Raw genomic sequence first — 24,026 nt, 5'->3', positions numbered from 1 at the left:
TTTGTTTGGGGTTTTTTGGGTCTGGCTGATGGGATTCAGAAGCCTCTGGGAAGTGCCTGAACAGAAAAATGTTCTCCTAAACCCCAGGCCACTGCAGGCAGCCCCAGGGATTGCAGGTTCCCCATCTTTTGAGGTTCTCCGCATTGGCTTAGAAGTATGTGCAAGTTCAGCTGCTACAGCTTCTGTGTGGCAGTAACCACCGACGTGAACATTCTGAGCCTCCACACCTATTGTGATTGTGCTATTTATTTTCCTACAGGCATTTTCAGAGTAGCACTGAACATTTCCAGGTGCTTCTGCAGGCATGCCAACCTTCTGGCAACTTCCAGTTTAAACACACCACCATGACCTTTCTGTCTGTGCCAGCAGCCTGGCTCTGTCTTGACTCATGTACAGCTCACCCTTCCTCTCCCAGTTCTCCCATCTCTAAAGGTTCCCCAAGGTCATGCTCCCCCTCCACGTCAAGACTGTGGATCTGATACCATATTTCCATACATTCTGTATGGTATGTCTAAATATTTTGATGGTTTTAATATTTTGTACCAGCCGTGGAAACTGGTTTGCTGCTAGGTGACTGTAAAAGTGAGATTTGGTAAATAATTATTAGAAATCTTATACTAACACTATGATTGGAACAATAGACAAAAGTACAGCCAAGCAATTAACTAGTAGAGGTAGTTACGCATAAGTTTTGCAGTTCTTTGTGCTTATGACTAGATGTTCCTGTACGCTAGATGAGAACAATGTTGAAACTGACCACGTGTGATTGAAACTGCGTTAAGCTTCAAGATCAAAGAACAAGGACAAGAATAAAGACTTCAGGGACAGCCAGCAAGAACTTCAAATGGGTCGGTGGTCGCAAAAGCAGCCCTTCGACTCGGATCCTTCATTGCATGTGATCGGATGCAGGCAGTACTAAGATAATCAGTTGCAATTATTTTTATGTGTATGTATACTAATCTGATTAATATGCAATTAGTTATTCTATATAACCTGTTAGTGCTAAAGCTGTGGTATGCATGCTAGGTGGAACTATCCCCCGTGCATCCAGCGCTGCAATAAAGAATGCCTGCTTTCTAAAACTCCAAACCGAGTCTTAGAGGGTTTCTTCGACCGGCTTTTCGGTATCAGATCTGTGCCTTTGTACACAAGACAGGCAGTACTGCAGAGAGAGCTACACGGACTCTGGGACTGCAGGAGGCCCTGCAGCCCGAATTTGGGTTCTCACATCCTTCCCACACACCCATTCCTGCTACCAACCTGTGCGTTCATTGCTCTCCTGCCACTTAGCTGGTAACATACAGGTACGTTGCATATTGGCATCTCTCCCACTACCACTGCCAGCTACTTCTACTGCTGGATCCTGCTCCAGGACCGTCCATCAAGCAAACCAACCCTGTTATCAGCTGGAGGGTGGGTCTCAGCTAGGAGCTACAAGCCTTCCTTCCCTGAAGTTTGTCTCCTCCCGAGTGGCAGCACCACAGCAAGGACTGCCCTGCAATGCCCCAGTGGGTCTAATCTTCCTATTTCCCTAAGTCTACTTCAACTCAGCCACGGTCATCTCAAGAGACACCCATCCTCGGCTCTCCTTGCACCATGTGCATCTCCTCCCACTCTGCCCAGGGAACAGCGACCGGCAGTTTGTGCTTCGGATGTGCTGGTCTCTGAAGGCTTGTGCTAGGTCAGCTTTGCCTTTATCCTGAGGCAAACCAGGCCTTTGACCAACTCAGTGACCATACAGTACCAAAATTAAAAAAACAGGCAGTTTTCTAATGGTAAAAGGTTTCCTTTGCTGGTGGTTCAAGATGACTCTGGACTGTACACCCAGAAGTAATTAATGTATATATAGCCAGAGGGAGAGATTTACAAACTTATAACGCTGTCACTCACCTCTGGTTTTAAACCTGCTCCTGTGCATATGAAACCCTCCAGGCTTCAACACAGGCTGCGCGCTTGCCAAGTGCCCATGGGCTGCATCCCCTGGCCTCGCAGTGCGACAAGCCCCTTCTGGAAGGGTCACCCCAAAAGCCACTCTGGAAAACTTCACTCAGTTTGGAAAGCAACTCAGTTACTAAAATGTAGACAACTTCTAAAATATAGCATTTTATTTGTGGCAGACAGTTTTCCTGAAATTATAGAAAATAGTAGTTGTCCTTTAAAAAAAAAAAAAAAAGGACCGGATCTTCTTACAGCATCAGCCTGCAGAGAGGCAGCAGATGACATCAGTCTGTGCAACAGAGTTATGCCAGCTTGTATCAGAGGAGAAACCTGTGTGGACAGCTTGTTATGTGAATGAGACAAAGAAAATCCAGCTGGGAACCGACAGCCAGTTTCAGGCAGGGGGATGACAAGGCAGAAACTGCTCGCTGGTCATGCGAGGTTACGGCATGCAAGCCTCCGTCTCCCTGCAGCAAGACCCCCAAGCCCCAGGGGCCAGTGGGGCATCCCCAGTGACACCCACAGAGCCATGAGCCCCTGCCCAGTTCCTCCCAGTGCCCAGGGGAGCTCAGCCCCATGGGCTGGGGGACACCCACCCTCTCCTGAGCACCTCACAGACCCAGGAGTCACTGCCAGGGGTAGAGGACACATTACAGGGGAAGAGCATTCCGGGATTGCACATGGCTTATTACAGGATGCCCAGGGGTGGAACCAAATGTAGGGAAACAGTGGCATCGACATGGTTTCGGAAGAACAGAGGTGGGAAAACAGAGGGATAAGGGGATAAAAAGTGGCCCGTTGTGTGTAAACAGGTGGCTGGTGGCCAAGGACAGACGCTGGTCTGGCCGTGCCCACGCCTGACGAGTGCAGTCTGTCCTGTTCGCTCATCAAGCGCCGTTTCTAACTCTTCCTGGGGTGAGGGCTCTCCCTACGGTGTGGGTGCCAGCATCGGTGGTGTGGTGGGATCTGCATCTGTGTGGGGCTGCTACCAACGAGGAGGTGAAGTGGTTTGGGAGCCCAGGCACTCTGCCTACCTGTCCCTGCGTGTCTGTCTGTCTGTTGGGGCGAGCCTGCAGCCTCTGGAGGCTTATATGTCCTGGAGCCAGAAACTGGGGAGACTGGGACACGGGGGCAGGGACTGGGCAGACAGCATCTGACCCCGGTTGCTGGAGGGACCCACACTGCATGTATGTCTGTCTGTGCGTACGTCTGTCCGCATTCATCTGTGTGCCCCTTCTCGGTCGCAATCAGCACAAACAGAAACTGAGCGAGACCACACAGGACATGTTGTCAGTCTATCAGTCTTCCAGCACAAATGCAGATGGTCACTGACAGAGAAGCTTCAAAGCAAGTGATTCCCAAATAAATCAAGGAAGAGAGGTTTGTCTGGACCTCAGGCTGGGGAGGCCCGGCAAATTCATCTAAGGAACTGCTCACTTATAAATTAACCCAGCAGCGATCTCAGTGGGCAAAGAGGAAGACATTAATGGCTGTTTTCCCAGCTATTTTTTTATTTAGTGAGGTGCCACTGAAGTTGCAAAATCCTTCATGAAAAAGTACAGTCCATTGGGGGTCCCTGTTCCTGAGCTGTGAGAGCTTCCCAGCGGCAGCTCTAGAGAAAAGACAGGCGGAGAGACTGGTGAAGAAACCTCCCTCCCCGGTCAAAGAACGGTGCAGAAGATGCTCCCGTGGTTGTGGCAGCCCCCATCCACCCTGGTGGTTATGCTGGAAACCCTCTGACCACCGGCCGCCGCGCAGGACCCCAGGGCACCTCCTTCGATGTGAGGCCGTGCTGGGGGGTTGATCAGCATGCACTCCATATCAAACCTGGGAAAAGGAGAGACACCCCACGCGTGGCCATGAGTGGGGTGAAACGGTGCTTCCAGAGCAGCCTTAGAAACACTCCCTTGAGGTTCACCCTTCAAGGAGGAAAGGGGCAGAGCAGTGCTGGCAGGTGCACAATGCTCACCGTGCGACATCTGTTCCAAAACACAAGTGGGACAGAAATGGTTGGAGAATTGAGACAGAACATCTTGCTCTACTGCAAAAACTACTTTCTGTGATTTCACAGCCAACACCTCTAAGTGACTGCAAGTTCTGCGAGACGGGGCAAGAGCCTGCAGAAGGAGAGTCGATGCTGGGGCCTCCCAAGAATTGCCTAAAGGGAGCCAGATTTGAAAACCTAATGGAGGAATCGTAGTGCTAAGGACACTGGAGGAGGTGCTGAGAGTCCTCTCTAGTGCGCTTGACTTTCATGCTATGGGAGTCTAGAGGACCAGGTGAGAGCATCATCAGCCTGGGGGACCACATGTCCTAACCTCCCTCCGGTAATGCAAGTCTTCCAATTTCACTGTGTCCTCTCCCACACCCTGGACCAAGATTGGTGACCCAGAGAGAAGAGTCAAGGTCAAATTTCTAGCTAAAAAGAACAATCCCCTCATTACCCACCCCTTGTATGGGTGACAGGGCTCTGGCTTTCCCTCCTCAGAGTCCTGGTCTAGAGTGACCTGTTTTGAACAAGGCCTATAACGATGAGAGTCACTGGGATCTGGGTTACAGCCAGCAGCTAAGGAAAGCTTTGCAATACCCATTAAAGGTCTGCAGCTACAGTGGCACCTCTGAAGAAGACCACCAGAAGACACATTCTCTCTCTACTGGCACAAAGACCAGGGCAGCTAAATCACGTCAGGGAAAAACAAGCACTTCAAGATCCATTTTCCCATTCATCATTCACATTGCTCTGGTAGCAAAAGCCTGGAGGTGGAATCTGGTGCCTGAAGCCAACCTCCTCCCCGCCAGCATAAAAGCACAGCGCAGGCGGTGGGTGGCTCTGGTTTCTCTTCCTACCTCTTGACTCTCATGGCCCAGACCACAAACACCCCGGGGCTGTCCGTACTGCAGGGACAGCAGTGCAGTACACAAACTCAGCAGCCAGGCTTCAAAGGCAGCACTGGGCAGGAAAATGAGCTCGGGCAGATGTCCCTGTGCTCAGAGACATCGTGAAGACCCACACCGGCTTGTCAAGGAATAATCCAAGCCCCTCAGTTGGTTTTAGAGGCATCCAGTGAGAGGCATCTTGGCTCTGCTTGATCTGCAGTCCTCACCTGCAGTGGTCCACCACGCAAGTGGGGCTGGTGCCACGGGTCAGCGGGTGTGGGAAGCTACAAAAGCAGAGCCCTCCAGCGCTCGCTTAACACAGCAGCACAGCAGTGGCTCCAAGCTCACAACTGCACCCCATGGTGCCAGGGGCCTCACCTTTTCTTGAAGGTGAGAAGCATGTTGTTTTGGATGACGCAATCCTCTGCATTTGACATCGGCCGCAAAATGGATTTCTTGGATCTCCCTTGGAAAATGAGGTTTTCCTGCACCAGGCCTTTGGCTTCATCAAAGAGAGCAATCCCATAGTCCTGAAAGGACTGGATCCTGTTCTTCGTCACCTGCAAAATAAGCTTTAGACGGGATGGCCCAAGCAGGACACAGTTCAAAGGGCTCTTTAGCCAACACAAAACCAAACACCAAAGCTCTTCTGCAGGCTCACTAGCATTCCCTGGCAGTTTCGGAGCATACCAAGGGTTCAGACTGGATGCGCCATAGCCATGCGCACACAAGCTTTCCCAAGACCTTCCACGCATTACTGGTGGCCCCAGCTGGCAGCTCAGCTGCTGTCAGTGCTAGATGCTACAGGCTTCCCTGAAGCTGGTACTCAACCCCGTGGTGAAACACAAGCACAGATGCTGCTAAACACGAACCTGCTGCTGCTCCTTGCCCTTCAGGTTTCAAACGGCTGGACTTACAGGCTGTCACTTCTTTGTATATGAAAAAAGAGCACTTAGGAGTCTCCTCTTCCCAAGAAAGACAAGGCCACAGCTCTTGCTTTGCCACCATCTGGAAGATCAGTTTGGTCCTTTCTCCTCCTTGGATCCACAGCAACAGATGCTGCAACGCTTCTTGCCCAGCGCTTCTCCCCACCCAGTACCACACATCATCTCACCTGCTCTCAGGCATTTCTCCGGCTCTGCCAGTGGGCAGATGAGAAACAACAGCACCACGACATCGCCAGTACTTCAGCAAGGACCTATGCCCCCTGCTCCGCTCCCCAAATGAACCCTGCAATATGTATCCTGCCTGGGTGCTCCAGGAGACTGGACAGCTGGCACCACAGAAAATTCAGTGGTCTTTACCTTCTGGTCCAGAGGACAATGTTTTTTTAACAGGCATGGTTTTCAAAAGGAGTCTGCAGCCCCTGCAGGACTCATGCAGAGCATTTGTCTTGGCGGGGCTTTCTGTATACTCATTTTAGGGGTCCTTGACGATGAGTTAAATTGCATTTATCTATCATTTTGATGCCCGATGGCCTCACCTCAACAAAGAACAGAACGGAGGCAACCTTGAGCCAGGTATTAACCTTGGGAACTGGCCAGATGCTGGAACACTGCATCTAACTTCCAAAAAATCTAGTTCCAATAAATCCAGTTCTTCAGCACAGCTCACACAGCCTGCAAATCTCCAACAGAGGCCTACAGGATCACCCACTTGACTGTGCCACTCAGTTAAATACAGGGGACAAGCCTGGGAGAAGATGGACTTTGTCGAACGTCATTGCACCCAAATGCACAGGATTCCCTTTGCTGCTCTGAGGAAGAGAGGTCTCATCTACAAGCTATCTGTGAATCCGCATGTGGGAAATGATGACTGAGCTGTCCTTTACCAAGGTTTAAACATCAGACAGATGTGACGAGCCACCTGTGGATCACTGTCAAACAGGATACAGCCTTGAGATAGGACTTCCAAGATTTACTCTTTGCCACTGAGCAATGGCGTGAGCTCGCAGAAGCCCTTCCCCCATGTGCTTGCCCATCTGAAAAGCAGCTGCTGCTAATAGACCTCCTTTCACACTCCTGTCACTGTGGGCACCGAGTGCTCTGGGGCAGCATGGCCAGCTCTGCTGGTACATGTGTGCTTTCCTGCTGCATGTGAGCAATAATAAGCATGGACCCAACAACGCTGAGGTTAGGGAGATCTCACCTCCTCCCTCTGGGCCCTACAGAGCACTTCTAAACCTCTCTTGATGGATGTTAGGATGTGACACGCTTCAAACCCACTAGGGATGGAAACGTCACTTTCTTCTGAGCAATGCATTCCAGTTTTGCACTGCTGGCCCTATTAAAAACAAATGCTTGCTTAACTCCCACCTATGTCTCCCCTCAAACAATTTCTGCTGACTTTCCTCCAGCCCATTCCCAGTGACTGCCCACGAAAAAACCTGGAGTTAAGGAGTGCTGGTGGAAGGGAGCTCTGGAGTAGGACTGTCTACAGCACTAGACCAGAGCAGCCCTGGCTTTTTTCTGCCGAGGCTTGGAAACCCCCAAGGATGGTGACCCCACACCGCTCTGCGACCTCTCCAAGGGCTGCACCACCCTCCAAGGCAAGAAGGGTCCCCCAGTCTCCCACCTGGACCTCCCCGTGCCCAGGGACCACCGCAAGTTGTGCTGTTGACTCTTGCTGGCACTGCTGAGGAGTCTTGGCTCTGACGGCCCTTCAGGGAGCTGTGGGCTACTGTTAGATCCTCCTTGGCTTCCTCTTTGCCAGACTAACCAAGCCCAGCTCCCTCTGCCTCATCTCATCAGTCATGTGTCCCAGCACTTGCCCACCCTGGTAGCTCTACCATGGACCCTCTCCCTTTACTCCACCTCCCTCCTGACCTCGAGGTCCCAAACTGGACACAACATTTCAGGTGCACCTCCCAACGCCAAAGGAGATGGGGGACAACCTTCCTCAATCAGCTAGACACAATCCTAACGTAGCCTGGAAATCACACCCCCCTCTAATCGCAGGGTCGAGGATGGAATCCTGATTGTCTGCTCCTCCCGCTGGCAATGCCAGGGCGGTCCCTCCTGTCCTGCTGGCTAACTGGGGGCTTGCTAACTGTCTTCCCCTTCAACCAAGGTGGGAGGGCAGCGGCACCAGGCTCTGTCTCGCCCCTGGCCGTAGGGAGGCACAAGTCGGTGCCCCCCCTTCAGCTCTCTGCAGGACGCACCTTCATGTCCGCTGCCTGGAGCAGCCGAAGGCCACACCTGTGGTTGCCGACGATGTCGTTCTCCATGATGATGCCCTCTCCCTTGGAGACGATGCCGTGGCTGCTGTTCTCATAGATGCCGTTGCCACGCAGCTCCACCTGGCACTCGGCCTCGACCAGCACGCCTCCCCGGCTGTTGCAGGAGATGCTGTTGTTCGCAATGCGCGTCAGCCGGCTGCTCTGCAGCACCGCCACCCCGCCGTCGCGGTTGGCATGAATTACGTTGGCGATGACGTTGAGCGCCTCGCTGCTCTTGACGTGCAACCCAGCAGCTGCCAACCAAAAAAGAAGGGCTACCAGTTAAGAGCTTGGAGCCTCGGCCGTGACGACCACAAACGTCTTTCTATTTCTAACAGCTACCCGGTTTCTTCTGCCACGATACGACTTTCTGACACAGAGCTTAAGGACCAAAACCCACTCACGCTCAGGTCTCACCCCACCATTTCTCCAGGGTGCTCCTGGCCTAGTGGCAGCTGAGGCAGATGCCAGCGCTGGTGGGCCAAGACAACACACCGTTCGGCACGCCACCCCTTCTCCTGGAGCCCAGGAAGACCCCCGGGCCCCGAGCTCACCTCCGTTGTGGTTGATGCTGTTCAACTCCACCAGCGCCACGCTGATGGGACGCCGGGCAGCCGGGTGCTCCTCCTCACTGTTGGGGTCGTTCTCCCCGCCAGCACCTTCCCTCTCCTCCTGGAAGTTCTCGCTGCCCCCCTGACCGGGGGGGTAGTCACCAGCGTCGTCCTTGCGGCAGAACACCGCCACTCCGTAGATGCTGTTGTGGCTGATCTGGTTGTTGATGAGGTGCGGGAGGCTGGAGGACGTCATCCACACGCCGCAGCCCTTGTTGCCTGCAGTGCGGGGTGGCATAGCCCACCAACTTAGCTTGGAGACCCTCAGCCCTGCCCCAAAGCAGCTGGTAATCTGTGTGCGGTGCAGGTGGGACGGAGGTGATCCTCTTCTTTGAGCACACATGAAGGGCTAACCCTACATGTCAAGGGCTTACAGACATCCTTTGGCCCTGACTTGGTCCCACGGGGCCAACTCAAGTCCCCGAGCTCAGTGCCTTCATTTCCCCACCTCCACCCCCTCCTGGCACTGTCCATGCTCTGAACCCAGCTCAAGTCCCCTCGTTTAACTTACGCAACGAGGAGGCAAACCCCCACTGCCCTGGGGCTCTGTAGGATGCCCAGGGAAGTGGTTGAGTCACCATCCCTGGAGGTATTCAAAAAGCGAGTAGACACAGTCCTTCAGGACACGGTTTAGTGGGCATGGTTGATGGTTGGACTCAATGATCTTGAAGGTCTTTTCCAACCTAAATGATTCTATGATGGTCGGGCACAGCCCGGTCCACCAGCTCCACGCACAAGTGGCTTTGCCGCAGATGGGCAGCCGCAGTTCTGGAAGTCCATGTGCCCTGGTCTCTCCTCCTCCAGGACTGGGAGCGAGCAGGTCCAGGAGCACTGAGCTGGGTTTCCCCAAGGCTTGGCCTCGGGAGATCAGGTGTGTTCTCCAGCGTCTAATATGCAGGCTGAGCTGTGGCTTCACCACCCCCAGGGTGGCTGAGCCCTACGACCACCCTCCTCGTGCCCTGTCCACTGCTGTTCCAAAAACCTCTGGGAACTCCCTGTCTGTGTACCTTACCCTCGCTGCGAGGGGCTGACACTGGCCACCAGCACTACTGGCCACCACTGCCTCCAGCATTACTAGCGGGACAGATGGACAGACAGATGCACACAAAGCCATGCTATGTGACTGGCTGCATCCCATCTCGGTCCTAAATGGGACCAGAGAAGGGCACAGCCCCTCCAGGACTCAGACCCCTGCCCCGGCAGCGGTGGGCTCTCTGCAGCACTTGTCTCTCCGCAGCTGCTTTAAAACCCCTTTAGAAAAGCTATTTCCAATTTCCTGAGAAAATCACATGGGGAATTTACGCCCTGTTAGACATTAGCCCAGATTACAGACCCTGCCAGACTCCTCCTGCCCTGGGTTAGCTTGGTGGAGGACAGGAGCAGACGCAGCTCCCCTTGCCCCGTGGGGACCGTGCGTCCTCTCCTGCAACCCTGTCCTGCACGAGGGCGATGGTGCAAAGCCAGCTTCCCTCTCAGGGCTCAAAAGGGAAGCTCCTGCCCTCCACTGGAGACAAAGTGGTGGTCTTCTCAGCGGGGAGAGGGCCCCGCATGAGCCACAGCCCAGCAGCACTGGTGGGACGAGCTCTGGAGTGCTTGTGCTGGGCTGGGCTTGGTGCTGTTCCCAGCCAAGCATCATGGGCACACACCACAGCTCCCTCCTGTAGGCTGGGTAATTTATATAGTTTAGCATTAAAAGTATTTTACATGGAAATGCTGCTGAACAGTTGCCTGCATAGTTGTAAAATATGATTTTGCAATCTGATTTTAGCTAAAACATGGACTAAGTAAAGCCATATGTTGGTTAATGTCTAGGTCGTAGTGACACTGCTTGATTTAGGATGACCATTAATCAGTAGCTTCATTGTGTAGGCCTGGTTACTTTGTCTAAATAATGCATGCTTTGCTAAGGACTATACCCTCGAAGAGGAACTGAAGACTGTTAAGAAGGAAACATCCTGCTCCAGAAGGTGCCAAAAGCCGGATGATTGCCAAAGAAGCATGAACTGGGGGGAAAGTAAAGGCAGCAGGGGGAGATCGCAACCACCGACTCAATTCAAGACCAAAAAGACTTGCCCACCCACACCTGCAAGGAGCATGCTTGCTACTTTACATAGCAAGCGAGGCTAATTTAAATATAACTAACCAACAGTAGATGAGATGGTGACTAGGAATGACTGAATGTAAATTTAGGCGGGTTTTTACTAATCACGTAACAGGATAAATACGTTGTAGTTCTCTGGTGTGGTGTGCTAGCTTGGTGGAACTATCACCTAGCACTCATCTCTGCACAGACGTGAATTAAATAAATATCCCAGCTCTATGTGTAAGATTGGCTTATCGCACACCAGGTACCGAACCCTGCTTTTGAGACGACACCGCTGGGCATGCCCCACCAGCCCCCTCCTGGGCACCCACCGCAGCTCCAGAGTGCGCCGGAGGTAGAAGGCAGCACGGCAAGCCCAAGAGGACAGGGGAGAAGACAAGAATCGTTCTTCCCTGAGTTTGCCTCCTTACCGTAAATGGCGTTTCCTTCGATGAGGCCCTTCCCGCGCTCGCCCACCACCACGCCGTCCGAGTAGCCGCCGGAGATGAGGTTGTTCCTGAGGACGGGGTCGCCCCCATGGCGGATGTCCGCACCGCCCCACTGGTTCTCGCAGATGACATTCCCTAGGGCCAAGCAGGGAAGATGAGGTGGCCACACAGGCCTCCAGCCCACGGAAGAGCAAGGACACCTGGCAAGTTGAGACCTGGCCCCACCGAGAAGCTCCCATCACCTGCGGCAGAGCCCAAGCCTCAGGAGCTTCCCCGTTCCCCTGGCAATGCTCTCCCGCAGAGGACACTGGTCATTAGCAGTTCTAGTAACTGCTACGTCCCTGTCCTCTGAGGTGTAGGGCAGAGTGGAAAACCACTCGGAGGCTCCACGACAGTAGGAAAACGTCATTGACAGCTTTAGCTTATAAACTGCATGGCACGGGAGGGGAAAAAAAAGCAGTCCATACGGCAGATTGCTCTGGAGCACAGTTCCACGTGCCAGCTGGGGCAGAGACAAAGGGAACAATAATTTGGAGGACACGCTGCGGAAAGACATGCTCCCTCTGTCAGTGGCAGAAATGCCAACTAGAAAATGCAAACCAGGGGATTATTGCACCTAAAGTCACCCAAGAACCAAAACAAGATAAATTTTGCAATCAAACAAACAGACAGAGGCTTAAAGGCAGAAACAAACTGGGCATAACAAGGCCATTTTCATTCCCATACCTGTGATTTGGCCTCTCCCGTTCTCATTCACTGCTATTCCAGCAGCCAGTCCCTGGAAAATATGGTTCCCACTGAGGTAGGAGAAGAAAAGAAAGTTACCAGCAGCAGTGTCGCCTGCTCATGGTTTGCACCAAGGCAAGCGCAGCAGGTCCCTGCAGAGGCACCAGTCTCCTTGGCTGGCTACTTGTCACAGCCTGTTGCCTGTGTCCAGCAGCGAAAGCTGGGCATGGGGCAGCCACGCAGCGAAGTGCAGTGAGAGGGAAGCGCAGTGGGGAAGGTACATGCAAAGCAGAGTGGAGCTACTGACAGCCGAACCACTTTCAAGGAGAGGAAAGCACAAAAGAGGCACGGAGAAACACGTGTCAGTAAGAGCATTCGAAGAGTGGGAGGTGCTCATGAACATCCAAACGGCCACCGCGTCAGACCAGTTATCCATCCAGCCAGGGTCCTGTCTCCAGGACCGGCCAGCCACAGCTACAGCCGCAGGGAACATACGGACAGGGAGAACCAAGTGCTGCCTCCTGCAGCCCAACCTCTCTGCCCCCACAGTTACACCCACCCCTGAGACAGACTTTCCTTTCTCCTCAGGATTAAACTCCCTCCTCTGCAAACCACTCTGCACGCTCAGCTCTCCCAGCACCACGCAGGACACCCCACGGGGAGGCAGGCCACCCGCTGCCGGCTGCCGCAGCCTCCCTACCCCTGTGGGCAGCACGGAGCAGGGGGTCCAAGCTGCAGACCCCTGTGCCCCCACGGAAAAGCATGGGAGGCACACCGTGTAGTGGCCAGAGCCCACCTAGGTGGATGCCGCAGAGGAGTCTGTGAGGGGTTTAGCCCGTTTCTCCCATCCTCCCCATCCCAGGAAGGAGGTGAGAGACTTTATCAGCCATGGGACTGCTGCTCCGAGAGGGGCCCTGAAGCCAGCAGGCAGACAGTGATTGCAGTTGATGGGAGGAAACATTAAACGCGGTGGCAGGAGCAAATCCCGCGCTGGGAGCAACGGTCTGGAGAGCACATGTGGGCCCTGTTGTGCCCGAGTAGAGGAGTCACCCGCTGTCCCCTGGGCTCCCACCTACCGCCTGTCAGGAGGAACAAAGCCCAGGAACCCCAAGCCCACCACCAGCTCCTCCTCCACATGACCCCCCAGTCTCTGGCTTGCTGATAAGGTTCAGAGCGGGAGAGCAATTAGGGTGATCTCGAGCTCACGTTGACCTACTGAGCGCAGCGCCTGGCACAGACTCTGTCCCAGCATCCACCCAGGAGCGCTGACCCAAGAGGGACCAGGTGAGAAGAGTGCACAAGGTGCCTGTGCTTGAAATCCGTGCTTGCACCAGCAGCTGCGAGGGTGAGGGGGAAGAAAAGCCATGAAACTATCCCAGAGGCAATCCCCCAGGAACACAAGGTTGGGGGGGGGGGGGGTGTCTCAGCTGCCCAAGTCCCACCGCTGCAGAGCAGTGCCCTCCAGTGCTGCTCTCACCAGCTTAGGGGAGCGGACAGTAGTCTTGCACCACCGGGCACCATCACACTCCGTACCTCCCAACCTTGGTTTTGGCACAGCAGGGGACGTGGTCTTACCCAAACAACTTTTTAGCTGCTGCAGAGGGTACCTCTGACTGGAAGACATACTGGCCCAAGGGCCTGTATCATGCTTAAAAATGGTACCCAGCACCCACATTGCTGGCAGACTTCTCAGAAGGACACCTCCCTGCTTTTTGCACAGAGCCCCTCAAAACACCCCACCGAAACCTGTCCCCCAGCCAGGCAGCTGCGGGCAGCGACACAAGACGGAGCTGGGCTTGCAGCTCTCGGAAATGGGCAAAACATTATTCTGTTTCCAGCTGTGGAAAAGGCACCCAGCAAAGGACATTACTCCTACCATAAACACCCCACTTCTGCCAGCCCTGCCTGCCTGCAGCTGTACGCGCCATCCTGTCCGTGACTCCCAGCCATGCCAAGAGCTCCCGTGGAGCTCCATGCTCAACACAGCTGTACACGGCACCACCAGGATAACACCGGTGCACGCAGCCTAAACCAGTGCCGGAGCCTGCCTCAAGACAACACGGGTGAAAGGCAGCACAGAGCAGCACGCACAAGCGGAGCACGGGGGTTCCTCCAAAGCGGGCGGCTGGTCAGGAGGAAAAAAGTGTCTTCCCACCGCGCTCCCTCCCCATCATCTCCTACGTGCCAACAAGCACGGTCATACATCAGTCATGTGCAGGCTGGGGTTGCCAATGAAGTTGCGAGAAAGTACGGAGGGAAGGAGATGTTGTGAATCTCTCCATCCCGCAGCGTGTCTCCTCTGCACTGCTGGGCCCTGCCATTACAATACCACTTTTCACAGAAATCAATACATCTCTCGGAGAGCACTTTCATAATCCCTTGTTGGAAAGCCTGGCCCTGACCCCTGTGTTTTCAGGGCTGGTGCATCTGGTGCAGACTTCTCCTCTCCAGGTGCCAGCCTAGACTAAGTGCCTCAGTAACCTGTTCTTAAGTGTCTGTACAGGCAGTCTGTCTAAAACTCACCAGCTCTGCACACAGATCATGAACCTGCAGGAAGTCGCTTTCATTAGGTCTGCAGGACTTGAGGCTGAAGCACTGTTAATTATCAACACTTCCAGCATGAATACTCACATCCTAGCTAGGGGGTGATCCAGGGCAACCATTTTCTTCCCTTTGTGACTGTCCTGGTTTCAGCTGGCGTAGAGTTAATTGTCTTCCTAGTAGCTGGTACAGTGCTATGTTTTTGAGCTAGGTATGAGAAGAATGTTGATAACACACTGATCTCTCCACTTGTTGCTAAGTAATATTTAGTCTAAAGTCAGGGATTTTTCAGGTTCTGATGGCCAGCCAGCAAGAAGGCTGGAGGGGCACGAGAAGTTGGGAGGGGACACACCTGGGACAGCTGACCCAAACTGGCCAAAGGGGTATTCCAGACCATGGGATGTCATGCCCAGTACATAAACTGGGGGGAGTAGGGGTGGGGGGATCGCCACTCGGGGACTAACTGGCGTCGATTGGCGGGTGGTGAGCAATTGCACTGCGCATCATTTGTATATTCCAATCCTTTTATTATTACTGTTGATATTTTATTAGTGTTATCGTTATCATTATTAGTTTCTTCTTTTCTGTTCTATTAAACCGTTCTTATCTCAACCCATGAGTTTTACTTCTTTTCCCGATTTTCTCCCCCATCCCACTGGGCGGGGGGGGGGGGGAGTGAATGAGCGGCTGCGTGGTGCTTAGTTGCTGGCTGGGGTTAAACGACGACAGTGACACACTCCACCCTATAGCACCTTGGTGAGTTGTCACACGCCTGTTTCTTATCACCCACAGGCACAGTGAGAAGCAGGAAGGGGTGGCAGTACAGATGAGATGCCCCTCACATCTGTAACCAATACCATCCTCCAACTGCCATCTCATTTCTGGGTTCATTGCTACCAGTTGATACCACCAGGTAAAGCTGATGGCGTCAACCTGAAGAAAGCCCACCAGACACCAACACTGACATCTAAACCAAACGGTATTAAACAGACACGACTCAGTAGCTCCAGGTGTTTAAAGCAGAAAGCTGAATTGGAGTAACAATGATTGGAGTTCTGAGGTCCATTTCCCCCTTCCCTGCAAAAAGCACCATGACATGTGTGAGTTGTTCATCTTGAACGCAACCTGTGTCCTTCTCAGATCCAGGGGAAGACCCAGGACTGGCACTTGGCAAAGACCTGGGTGCAGCAAGCAGATAGAGGGAAGTCACAGAAAGGCACTAGTGCACCATGGGCCTATTCCTGCTCTATGGTGGGGATACAAAAAAAGAGAAGAAAAGTGTGCACAGTGGGAGGAATAATTCTTAACAGATGAAGGAGGAGAGAGAGAGGTCAGTGCTAGCTAACATACCTCACAGCAGGGTTTCCATTATACAGAATATAAATGCCAGCTTCTTTATTCCCATAGATCTGATTGCTACGGATGATGCCTTTTCCGTTGCCAACGACGACAATGCCCGAGCGAAGGCCACTGTGTATCTTATTGCACTATGGTTTTATTTTTGCACATGTAGAGAGAATAAAAGCAAAAGGAAGGAAGGTCACTCATAAAAGTGAGCAAGAGGAGACAGCAACCACAGAGAAAAGCAACAGCTCCCAACCCTGCTGGGGAAAAGGGCAGAAGGGTATTTAATCCAGCTGCCAAGAAATCACTCTCAAATGGTCAAGGCACACTTAACTTTTACCTTTCTTTGGGGTTCTAGTACACAATGCCTAATTTCCCTTCCCATCATGCCTGCAGCCTCTTCTTCCTCCAGCAGCTCCTGCTGACATCTCCAAGAGCTGCCCCGGACCTGGTGATGCTTTGTTCTCCCCAGCCCATCTGACACTGGGCAGGGCTGGTGGAGCTGCAAGTCCAACACCTCCCCATGGCCACCAAGAGGAAAAGACCCTCGGTGGCACCTCACAGGAGCTGGAGGCAGGAGTCCAAGCAGGGGGTTTGGCATTACAGCATGGTGCCTTTTCTCAAGCTGTTAGACGGCGCTTTGCACAGCCTGAATGACCACTGTCAACAGCCACGGGGCTGCTTCTCTCCACGGGGGCCAACATCTCCCGTGAGGACAGGGGTACACGGGGACCCTCTGCGCAGGACAGCAGTCCCAGCCCGGTATCTCGTGGAGTGGTGGGGTAGGAATTGCCAAACCAGGCAAAGCAACAAGCAGCAGCTCAAAGCTGCAACCGAGGCCAGACGTGCCCTGCGGCTCCGTGGGTGAGCTGCCACCTCCTCCTCCACGGCCCTGCAGCTCTGTCTGCCCCATCTCCTGCGCAGAGCTCACATGGAGAGTTTGATGCAGCCAGAGGGTCACTTGGGTGGTGGTTCGTATCTCCCTCTCTGCCTCCCCCTGCACAGTGAGGCCCCGGTTCCTTCAAGGATGACTACAGATACAGTGTTCAATAAACAGGGACAAGGCCACCCACTGCACAGCTGGAGACACTACTCATTCGGAGGAAAAGCCATGCCACCGGAGAGCAGGCTGCTGCTCCCCTCCTGGCCGAGGCTAGGCAGAGCGCTGAGACCCTCCACCAACTCCTAAGGTAGACAACATGATTCCCAGTATGGGAGAAACAATTTACAGTACAGTGCCGATTTACCAACTTCTGATTTACTGCATTGCTTGCACGAGTTCACTCATTACACAGGGGTATTTATTTGATAGGGGAACATCCCCCTACCCTGCCCTCTATGCACAGCAATTTTAAGACACATACCATCAAATAGAGCGGGAGACCATGCATGTATCATCAGGCAGCACTTTGCTGTACCTTGGGGTTAGCTATAGTCTAATTCATCAACAAAACCCTAAGAAACAGGCTGAAGGGCAAAGCTAACGGAAAGGTCAGTGGTTTCTATACTGGGAGATGGATCCCTGCTGCCCCTTGGAGAGAAACAGCATGTGAGAGAAAGAGCGCGCTGCCCTCCAGCACAGGTTGGAGGGGTACGTACCAGAACAAGGGGGTTGGCTCCCTTACGAATGTCCACTCCGGCCTCAGAGTTCGAATGGATATTGTTGTCTGCAATCAGGCCTCCTGCTGACAGGCGCAGGAATATCCCTGATGCTTTGCAATGGTGAATGTCATTCCTCAGCATGATGACCTGCAGGGAAGAGGAGAAGCACCTGCAGTTGTAGTTAGAAGGACGAGGACATGAAAAAAGGGTATAGTTCTCCCTTCTGCAACCTCTGTGCATCTACGACCTCTCTGCCTCTCCCACAACCTGGGGTGTGCCAGGCACACAGGCCAGCTGAAAGGAAGATCAGTGCGTGTGGACAAGTGCTACAGTTAAGCCTGTTGGGCATCACGCACTGGCAAGGGTCTGCTTGGGGATGGGGACCCCCAGTGCTTGGTGCTGCACAGCTAGAGCAAAGATATCCTCTTGGCATGACACATCCCTCCGCTTGACAAAGCCGACGTTCAGGTGTGCGCAATGGCTTCGTTCGCTGCATTGCGAGTGCACGCCATCAGCAACAGTGAGCGACCATTCTCCGTCCCACCTCCACACCACTCGTGGTGCAAGAGACCTGCCCCATCCCTGCTCAGGCAGCCCCCATTTGAATCGGCATCCTCTCCGTACACAGTCGGCAACAGGCTCCCTCCTGACTCTGCTGCACAGACCTGCTCGGAGGTGACATGTCAAATGCTGCAGAGAGTCCCACGAGTCTCCCACGAAGCTGACCGGGCCAGTGCACTACAGTACACACGCTCAGCACACGACCTGCCCATCACATGGCACCTTCAGGACAAAGATCCTGCCATTCGGGGGCAGAAATGGCCCAGCCAGCAAACTGAAGTCACTGACACCACTCTTAACAACCTCGTTTCCTCTAAGCAAATAAGTAGTTAAATATTTAGGCAGCAGCAATCTTTTAATATTTTCCAGCCAAACAAATTCATGTCTTAAATCCATGTCTTACGAGCGCTAAGAAATAATCTACAAATTGCCTTTGCACATCCCACTTCAATGAGCAACACAGATCAGAAGGTAATTAAATTATACTTCCTTTTATTTGCTCATTCCAGAAAGGTGCTTCATTCAATCTCTCGACTAAACGTGGAGCTCAGCAGGGCTTGGCAGCCGCCTGTCTTCATCAGTGATGCTTGGCTGCCCATGGAGGGAGCTACAGGAGGCGAGAAACACAGGCACCCGCTCCGGTTGGGTCCCACACACTTGCCCTGTGCCGGAGGGTCCTGGCTGTGCAAGGACACCGAGCCCTTACCAGCTCTGCCGTGCTCCCACTTTGCGTTGCACCTTGCCCTCATCTCACGGGCAAGCATTTCACTGTCTCCCACTGCCTGATGCTCTGACACCCACCTCTCGACAAGAGCCTCTGCCCTAATTCCTAGCTGAGCAAAATCTCACTGGGAGCAGCAGATGGGCTGGCCTCATCTCCCTCCCATTTGCTACCAGTTAAAACCGGGCTGCTGAGCGAACTGGAAGCAAACCAAAGGGAATAAAAACAGAACGTGGCCCAAAGTGCTGGACCTGCATTTGTCCGCCAGCCTAACTCCCACGAAAACAGCCCCCAAGCAGCTCTGAGCATCTGAGCAGCATGGTGGAGCTGCGTGACATGCCTCTGCTGCCTCCTGCCACCACTCTGCATCTGTGGGTCGGCCTTTGGGAAGGCACCTCTGCTACTGGTATCCCTTGGAAAGAAAGGAGCCGTTCTCCACTGCCAAGAAGCAAAGCGTTCCTGCACAGGTAACAGTGCTCTGCAGTCCTGTGGGGACTACAGATGGGAAGCTAGCATCATCACAGTGAAGCCCTTTCCCTGAACCGGGTGGAAAAACATGCCCCTTCCTCCTCCTGCACAAAACTTTCATTTGCAGTCTTAAAGCGATACACTGAAAAACGCGCCCAAATCCTGGGCTCCCCCAACCGAGCGGTGGGGATGCTCTTGCTCTGGGCAGGTGGCTGGAGAGGAGCCTCCCAAGCTCCCCCGACGCTGCCACCACTGGAGATTTTGGCAGTGTGATTCTCCCTCCAGTCCTTGCCGCCACCACCATCCCGTCTGAAGAGGAACACAGGCACAGAAGTGGAGAGCTCCAGGCCAGCACACAGTTAGATGGTGCTGTGCTGAGGGAAAACCTCGGTTCAGCCTCCAGCACATGTCCCTGGCCAAAATCCCTCCTTCCACCCCATCTCTGCCTGCGGCAGGCACCCACCCCTGCAGGCTCTCCTGAAGCAGCCAGGACTGGCCATGGAGAGGGGCAAGACGAGGGATTGACACCGCAGTCCCCAAGTCCCTGCATTTGTGGTATGGGCTGTGCTGGGACCAGCAAAGGTGATGACAACCAGCAGCGCTTTTACAGGGTGAGAGTTTAATTTACAGGTAGCGCAGGCCTGACTACATGACCCCAGCATGCCACCGAGTTAATGCCTCCAATTGCAATTACAACGTTACTGCATGCAGAAAGCAGGTGGCTGCAAGTGACCCGCCTTGCGTTTGAGCTCGTTAACCCAAGCCATGCACAGGAAAGGAGCTGGTGGAGCAGGAGGGAGAGGGAAGAGGGCTCACAGCAGTCTTCACAGCACCTTACTGTTTTGTACGCAACGCACTGCGTAGGTCAGATCCCTGAAGATGCTTTCTTCCAGTTTTGCTTGCCCTCGTGAATAAATGAATATTCCTCCCTTCCCGTCCCTGAAAAGGCACTGTCGGATGATGCAGCCTTGCAGAGAGTTGGCCAAAGACTGGGCCTCCTTGTCCTGCTGCAGCTCCTGCTCCAGGGACTTGAGCTTAAGGTCCTTCTGAAGGGCGTGCAGCCTGCTGCTTTGGAGTCTGCTGTCCATAATGTCAGCAAGCGTGTGACTCAGGCTGTGGCCTTGATAGGGCAGTTTGTACATAGCCTGAGCATCCTCTTCATCGTCGCTGTGTAAGTCACTGTCACTGGAGTTTGAGTCGAGGACCGGGTACTCCTCCTCCTTTGCTGCCTGCAGGCTCTCTCCGAATTCAGAGTCCTCCTGGGCTGAGCCAAGCAGGTCTTGAGCACCCGCAGCAGAGAGTAAGCTGCTTCGTTCTTCCCCTACGACAATCTCACATGTTCTCACTGGCCCCAGCAGCAATTCCCCCGAGCCATCCCGCTTGGCCATGGGGCAGTCGGCTGGGTCGGGCTCCCGCATGGACGCTGCGCAGGACTTGGCCAGCGCGGCCAGGTGCTTGCAGGCCCAGTTACGGTCAGAGCTCGGGCAGCCCTCCACAGTTACAGAGGCGTTCTCGCTGCCGGTGAACTCACAGTTCTCCAGGATGCAGAGGGCCACGCTGCGGAGGTAGATGCTGGACTGGCTGAAGGTGCAGAACTTCACCTGGCACGTCCCTGGTGCATGGATCTGCAGCTGCCCACTTTCAAAATTGCAATTGTCGAACTGGACATAGCCTGAGGTTGTCTGGAGAGTAAGCACAAGGTGACATCATTGCAGAAAGCAAGAAAAAGCAGCCCTGGACGTATCATGAAGTCCTTCCACAGCAAACAAGCTCACGCTCACAAACACAATATGCGTTCAGGTGTCACAAATACAAGAAGCTCACACAGGCACAGATGCAGTGCTGCAACCTGAGTTAGAAAGAATCTTGCAACAAGTGACGCCTACTGACTTTCTTCCCTGCTGGCAACACTTCCTTAACTTCCCTGCCAAGACACAGCTTCGCATCTCAGCAAGGGCCAGCAGTCACACACGGGAGCAGACAGGGCCGAGATGTACCAAGATCACTAAACCTTAGCAACGTTCCCTACACAGAAAAGTTTGCAACCCTCAGAGATGTGTATTTGCCAGCTGGCACGGTTAAGGGACTCAGGGGTTTCCTGGGTGAAGCAGCAGGTAAGATGATATCACCTGGTTCTACAGTTCTCCCTGGAGCCGTTAGGGTATTTGGTGGAAGGACGCTGCACCCACAATGCTTCAAGTGCAAAGCAAAACAGGTTAAAAATCTGTGCCATATTGCTGCACAGGCATTATGTTCTGACGCCGCAGTAGGAGAGACACCATCAATTCCTTGTTCCCTGGCTGCAGTTTCCCATCTGACTTGCTGGTACTTGCAGAACTGTGCACCTTCCCTACCATGGCCTTCCTGCTTTGCTAGGCAATGCACACAGCAATTTATGGGCGCTTGGCAAACCACCAGGATGATTGTGCATGGCCAAGTATCTCCCTCCTGCACAGGCAGGGCAAGTATCTGCTTATCTACAGAAAAGGCCAACAGAAATGTAACAAGGTACTGAGGAGCCAGGTCAGAAAAACTGAGCAGTATGCTTGGAATTTCTGTGCTCCTGATTTCACTAGGAATCTCCTAAGTTGTTATTTTCTCTTCCCAAGTTATCCCTCAATTGCCTAGTGCACCACATTAAAAGCAGACAGATCAATAGCTTGTGACAGGTGAGCTAGGGCAATTTTACAGAGATTTCCAGAGTTTGCAGCCAACACACTGTCCTAACATTTGTTTTCAGTCTTGAGTACTCTCAGAAGTGGTCGTACCCTGAACAGGTTTTGAAATGCATTTCTTTGTACCCAAAGACAACCACACAGAAATCCCTTCAGCCTGCTCCAGACTGAATTGTACCTTCCCTTTTTTTAATTAAAAAAAGCTAATTAAAAGGGACACAATCAAATCAGCTTCTGAGAGGCTGCTTGTGAAAGCCTTTCTGAAATTGCAACTTGCAGGGTTTTAATGACTGCCAGTAGGATTGGTCTAAGTTTGCTTTTTTAATTTGTTTTTCAATGACAGATTTGGGAGGAAATGCTCTCATTCCACTGACAGCAGCTGAAGGTCTGTACCATCACCCATGCAGAGTCCAGCACAACAGCCAGAAAGGCGAAATGCCGCCACACTGACCAGCCAAATGGAGGAGACATCTCTGAGCAAGACACCACATGTCTGCTTCACCAACCCAGCATGTGGCCATGGACAAACAGAGACTTTCTCAGTGGATTTGTGACTCAGCTCTCCCACCGCACGCCGGTGCATTATCTTTCTCCTGGGGACTTTCAGACTGCTTCAGTTAAATATGTCACATAATAAAATGGTGAAAAGGAAATGAAACTGTAAATTATAACTAATGATGGTCTGAGTCATCATGAGGAAGGTCTCATTTTCAGAGGTACAGCTCCACAGGAGCTCCACGGGTGCAGCACACACACTGGGGCACGTCCCACTCTGGACCAGTCAGCAACCGTCCGTGGGGACCAAAGTACCGTCAGGGTGGACCACGGCAGCAGGGCTGGACCTGTGATCCCTTGTCCTGGCATAGGTCCGGAGAAGACCCTGGGCATCCCGGTTGAGGGGTCCCAGCCCAGGCTGAGGGCAGAGCGCACATCAGCGGCAAACGGTTTTAGGGGCAGCGGGGCTGGTGTGGAGCGCACCGTGGGGAGCGCCGGCTCCCGGGGGTGCCTCTTGCAAGCCCAGCCTCTCAAGTCGCTCACGCCTCGCCATGTGGGCAGTCGGAAAGGCGGCTGGTGAGAAGGGGAAAATCACTGAACAAAGGAAAATGCCTGCCAGCCTGGGAGCTGGGAGCCAGAAACATCCATGAGGTGTGCAGCTGGGTACTAAGAAATCAGAGACATCCTGAGATACCACCACTGAGGAAACGAGGGGCTGTAATGGCAAGTTATCATCTGGAAAAGTGGAAACAGTCTAGAAAAATAAAAATTGCTCTGAAAGAACAAAAACATCATCATCTATTGGCTGTTCCAGGTGAAAAACGGAAATTAACAGCATCTACTGGCTGCTCAAAGTGGCGGTGTGCTACACCCTTTTAAAACAGACTTAATTTTTATCCAAAATGGAGCCTCTCTCTCTGAGAACATCCCATCCTGCACATACTCCTCCTTTCCTAAACTGGCTGAACTCTCCACATGAACCTGCTAGAAGATCTCGGACCCTGGCTGGGAATGCCCACCCAACGCCAGACTGTGACAGAGGGCATCTTTGACGTGAGAGACTGTCACTTCGCTGGTCCCCTTTGGCCCCGCTTTTGGGGTCGATTCGGTTTGCCCTCCCATCTCTGGGATGGCTGGGTGCCCCTCTGGGATGGTGTAAGAGATGCGCCCACTCTCACCGAGTGAACAGTGCTTTTGTGGAGGCATCACCGACAAGTAGCCCTGACTGAAACCAGCCCTGCTGTCCAAACTGTGAGAACAGTGCCAGGCCAGATCTTCTCAGGGGCTAAGGAGTCTAGGTCTTATCAGGAGCTAACAGTACCACCCCGTGTTGGGACTAAACAAAACTAGACAAAATTACAGCTGCGTGATAGCATATTTCCACACATTCTGTATGGTATGTCTAAATATTTTGATGGTTTTAATATTTTGTACCAGCCGTGGAAACTGGTTTGCTGCTAGGCGACTGTAAAAGTGAGATTTGGTAAATAATTATTAGAAATCTTATACTAACACTATGATTGGAACAATAGACAAAAGTATAGCCAAGCAATTAACTAGTAGAGGTAGTTACGCATAAGTTTTGCAGTTCTTTGCGCTTAGGACTAGATGTTCCTGTACACTAGATGAGAACAATGTTGAAACTGACCACGTGTGATTGAAAGTGCATTAAGCTTCAAGATCAAAGAACAAGGACAAGAATAAAGACTTCAGGGACA

General features: G+C 52.9%; 1 protein-coding gene across 6 annotated transcripts in view; it reads right to left on the bottom strand.

Annotated features, from left to right (window-relative positions):
- Positions 1–3,427: 3,427 nt before the first annotated feature.
- FBXO10 (F-box protein 10) overlaps positions 3,428–24,026 on the bottom strand; it is a 25,841-nt gene continuing 5,242 nt past the window's right edge. For 2 of the 6 annotated variants that reach the window (XM_030004411.2, XM_030004412.1), the window contains exons 3-11: positions 19,972–20,820; positions 17,386–17,535; positions 15,793–15,929; positions 11,902–11,972; positions 11,158–11,310; positions 8,587–8,862; positions 7,976–8,286; positions 5,194–5,375; positions 3,428–3,765 (exon numbers count right to left, since the gene is read on the bottom strand). In XM_030004411.2, the coding sequence (XP_029860271.1) occupies positions 3,600–3,765; positions 5,194–5,375; positions 7,976–8,286; positions 8,587–8,862; positions 11,158–11,310; positions 11,902–11,972; positions 15,793–15,929; positions 17,386–17,535; positions 19,972–20,820 (2,295 nt within the window). In that variant the 3' untranslated portion in view covers positions 3,428–3,599. The other 4 variants (XM_030004413.2, XM_041121004.1, XM_041121006.1 and 1 more) reach the window with 4 other exon arrangements.

The sequence above is a fragment of the Aquila chrysaetos genome, chromosome Z (assembly GCF_900496995.4).
Source record: "Aquila chrysaetos chrysaetos chromosome Z, bAquChr1.4, whole genome shotgun sequence".
In the NCBI taxonomy this organism is placed as follows: Eukaryota; Metazoa; Chordata; class Aves; order Accipitriformes; family Accipitridae; genus Aquila; species Aquila chrysaetos.
This window is presented reverse-complemented; position numbering and strand designations above follow the sequence as displayed.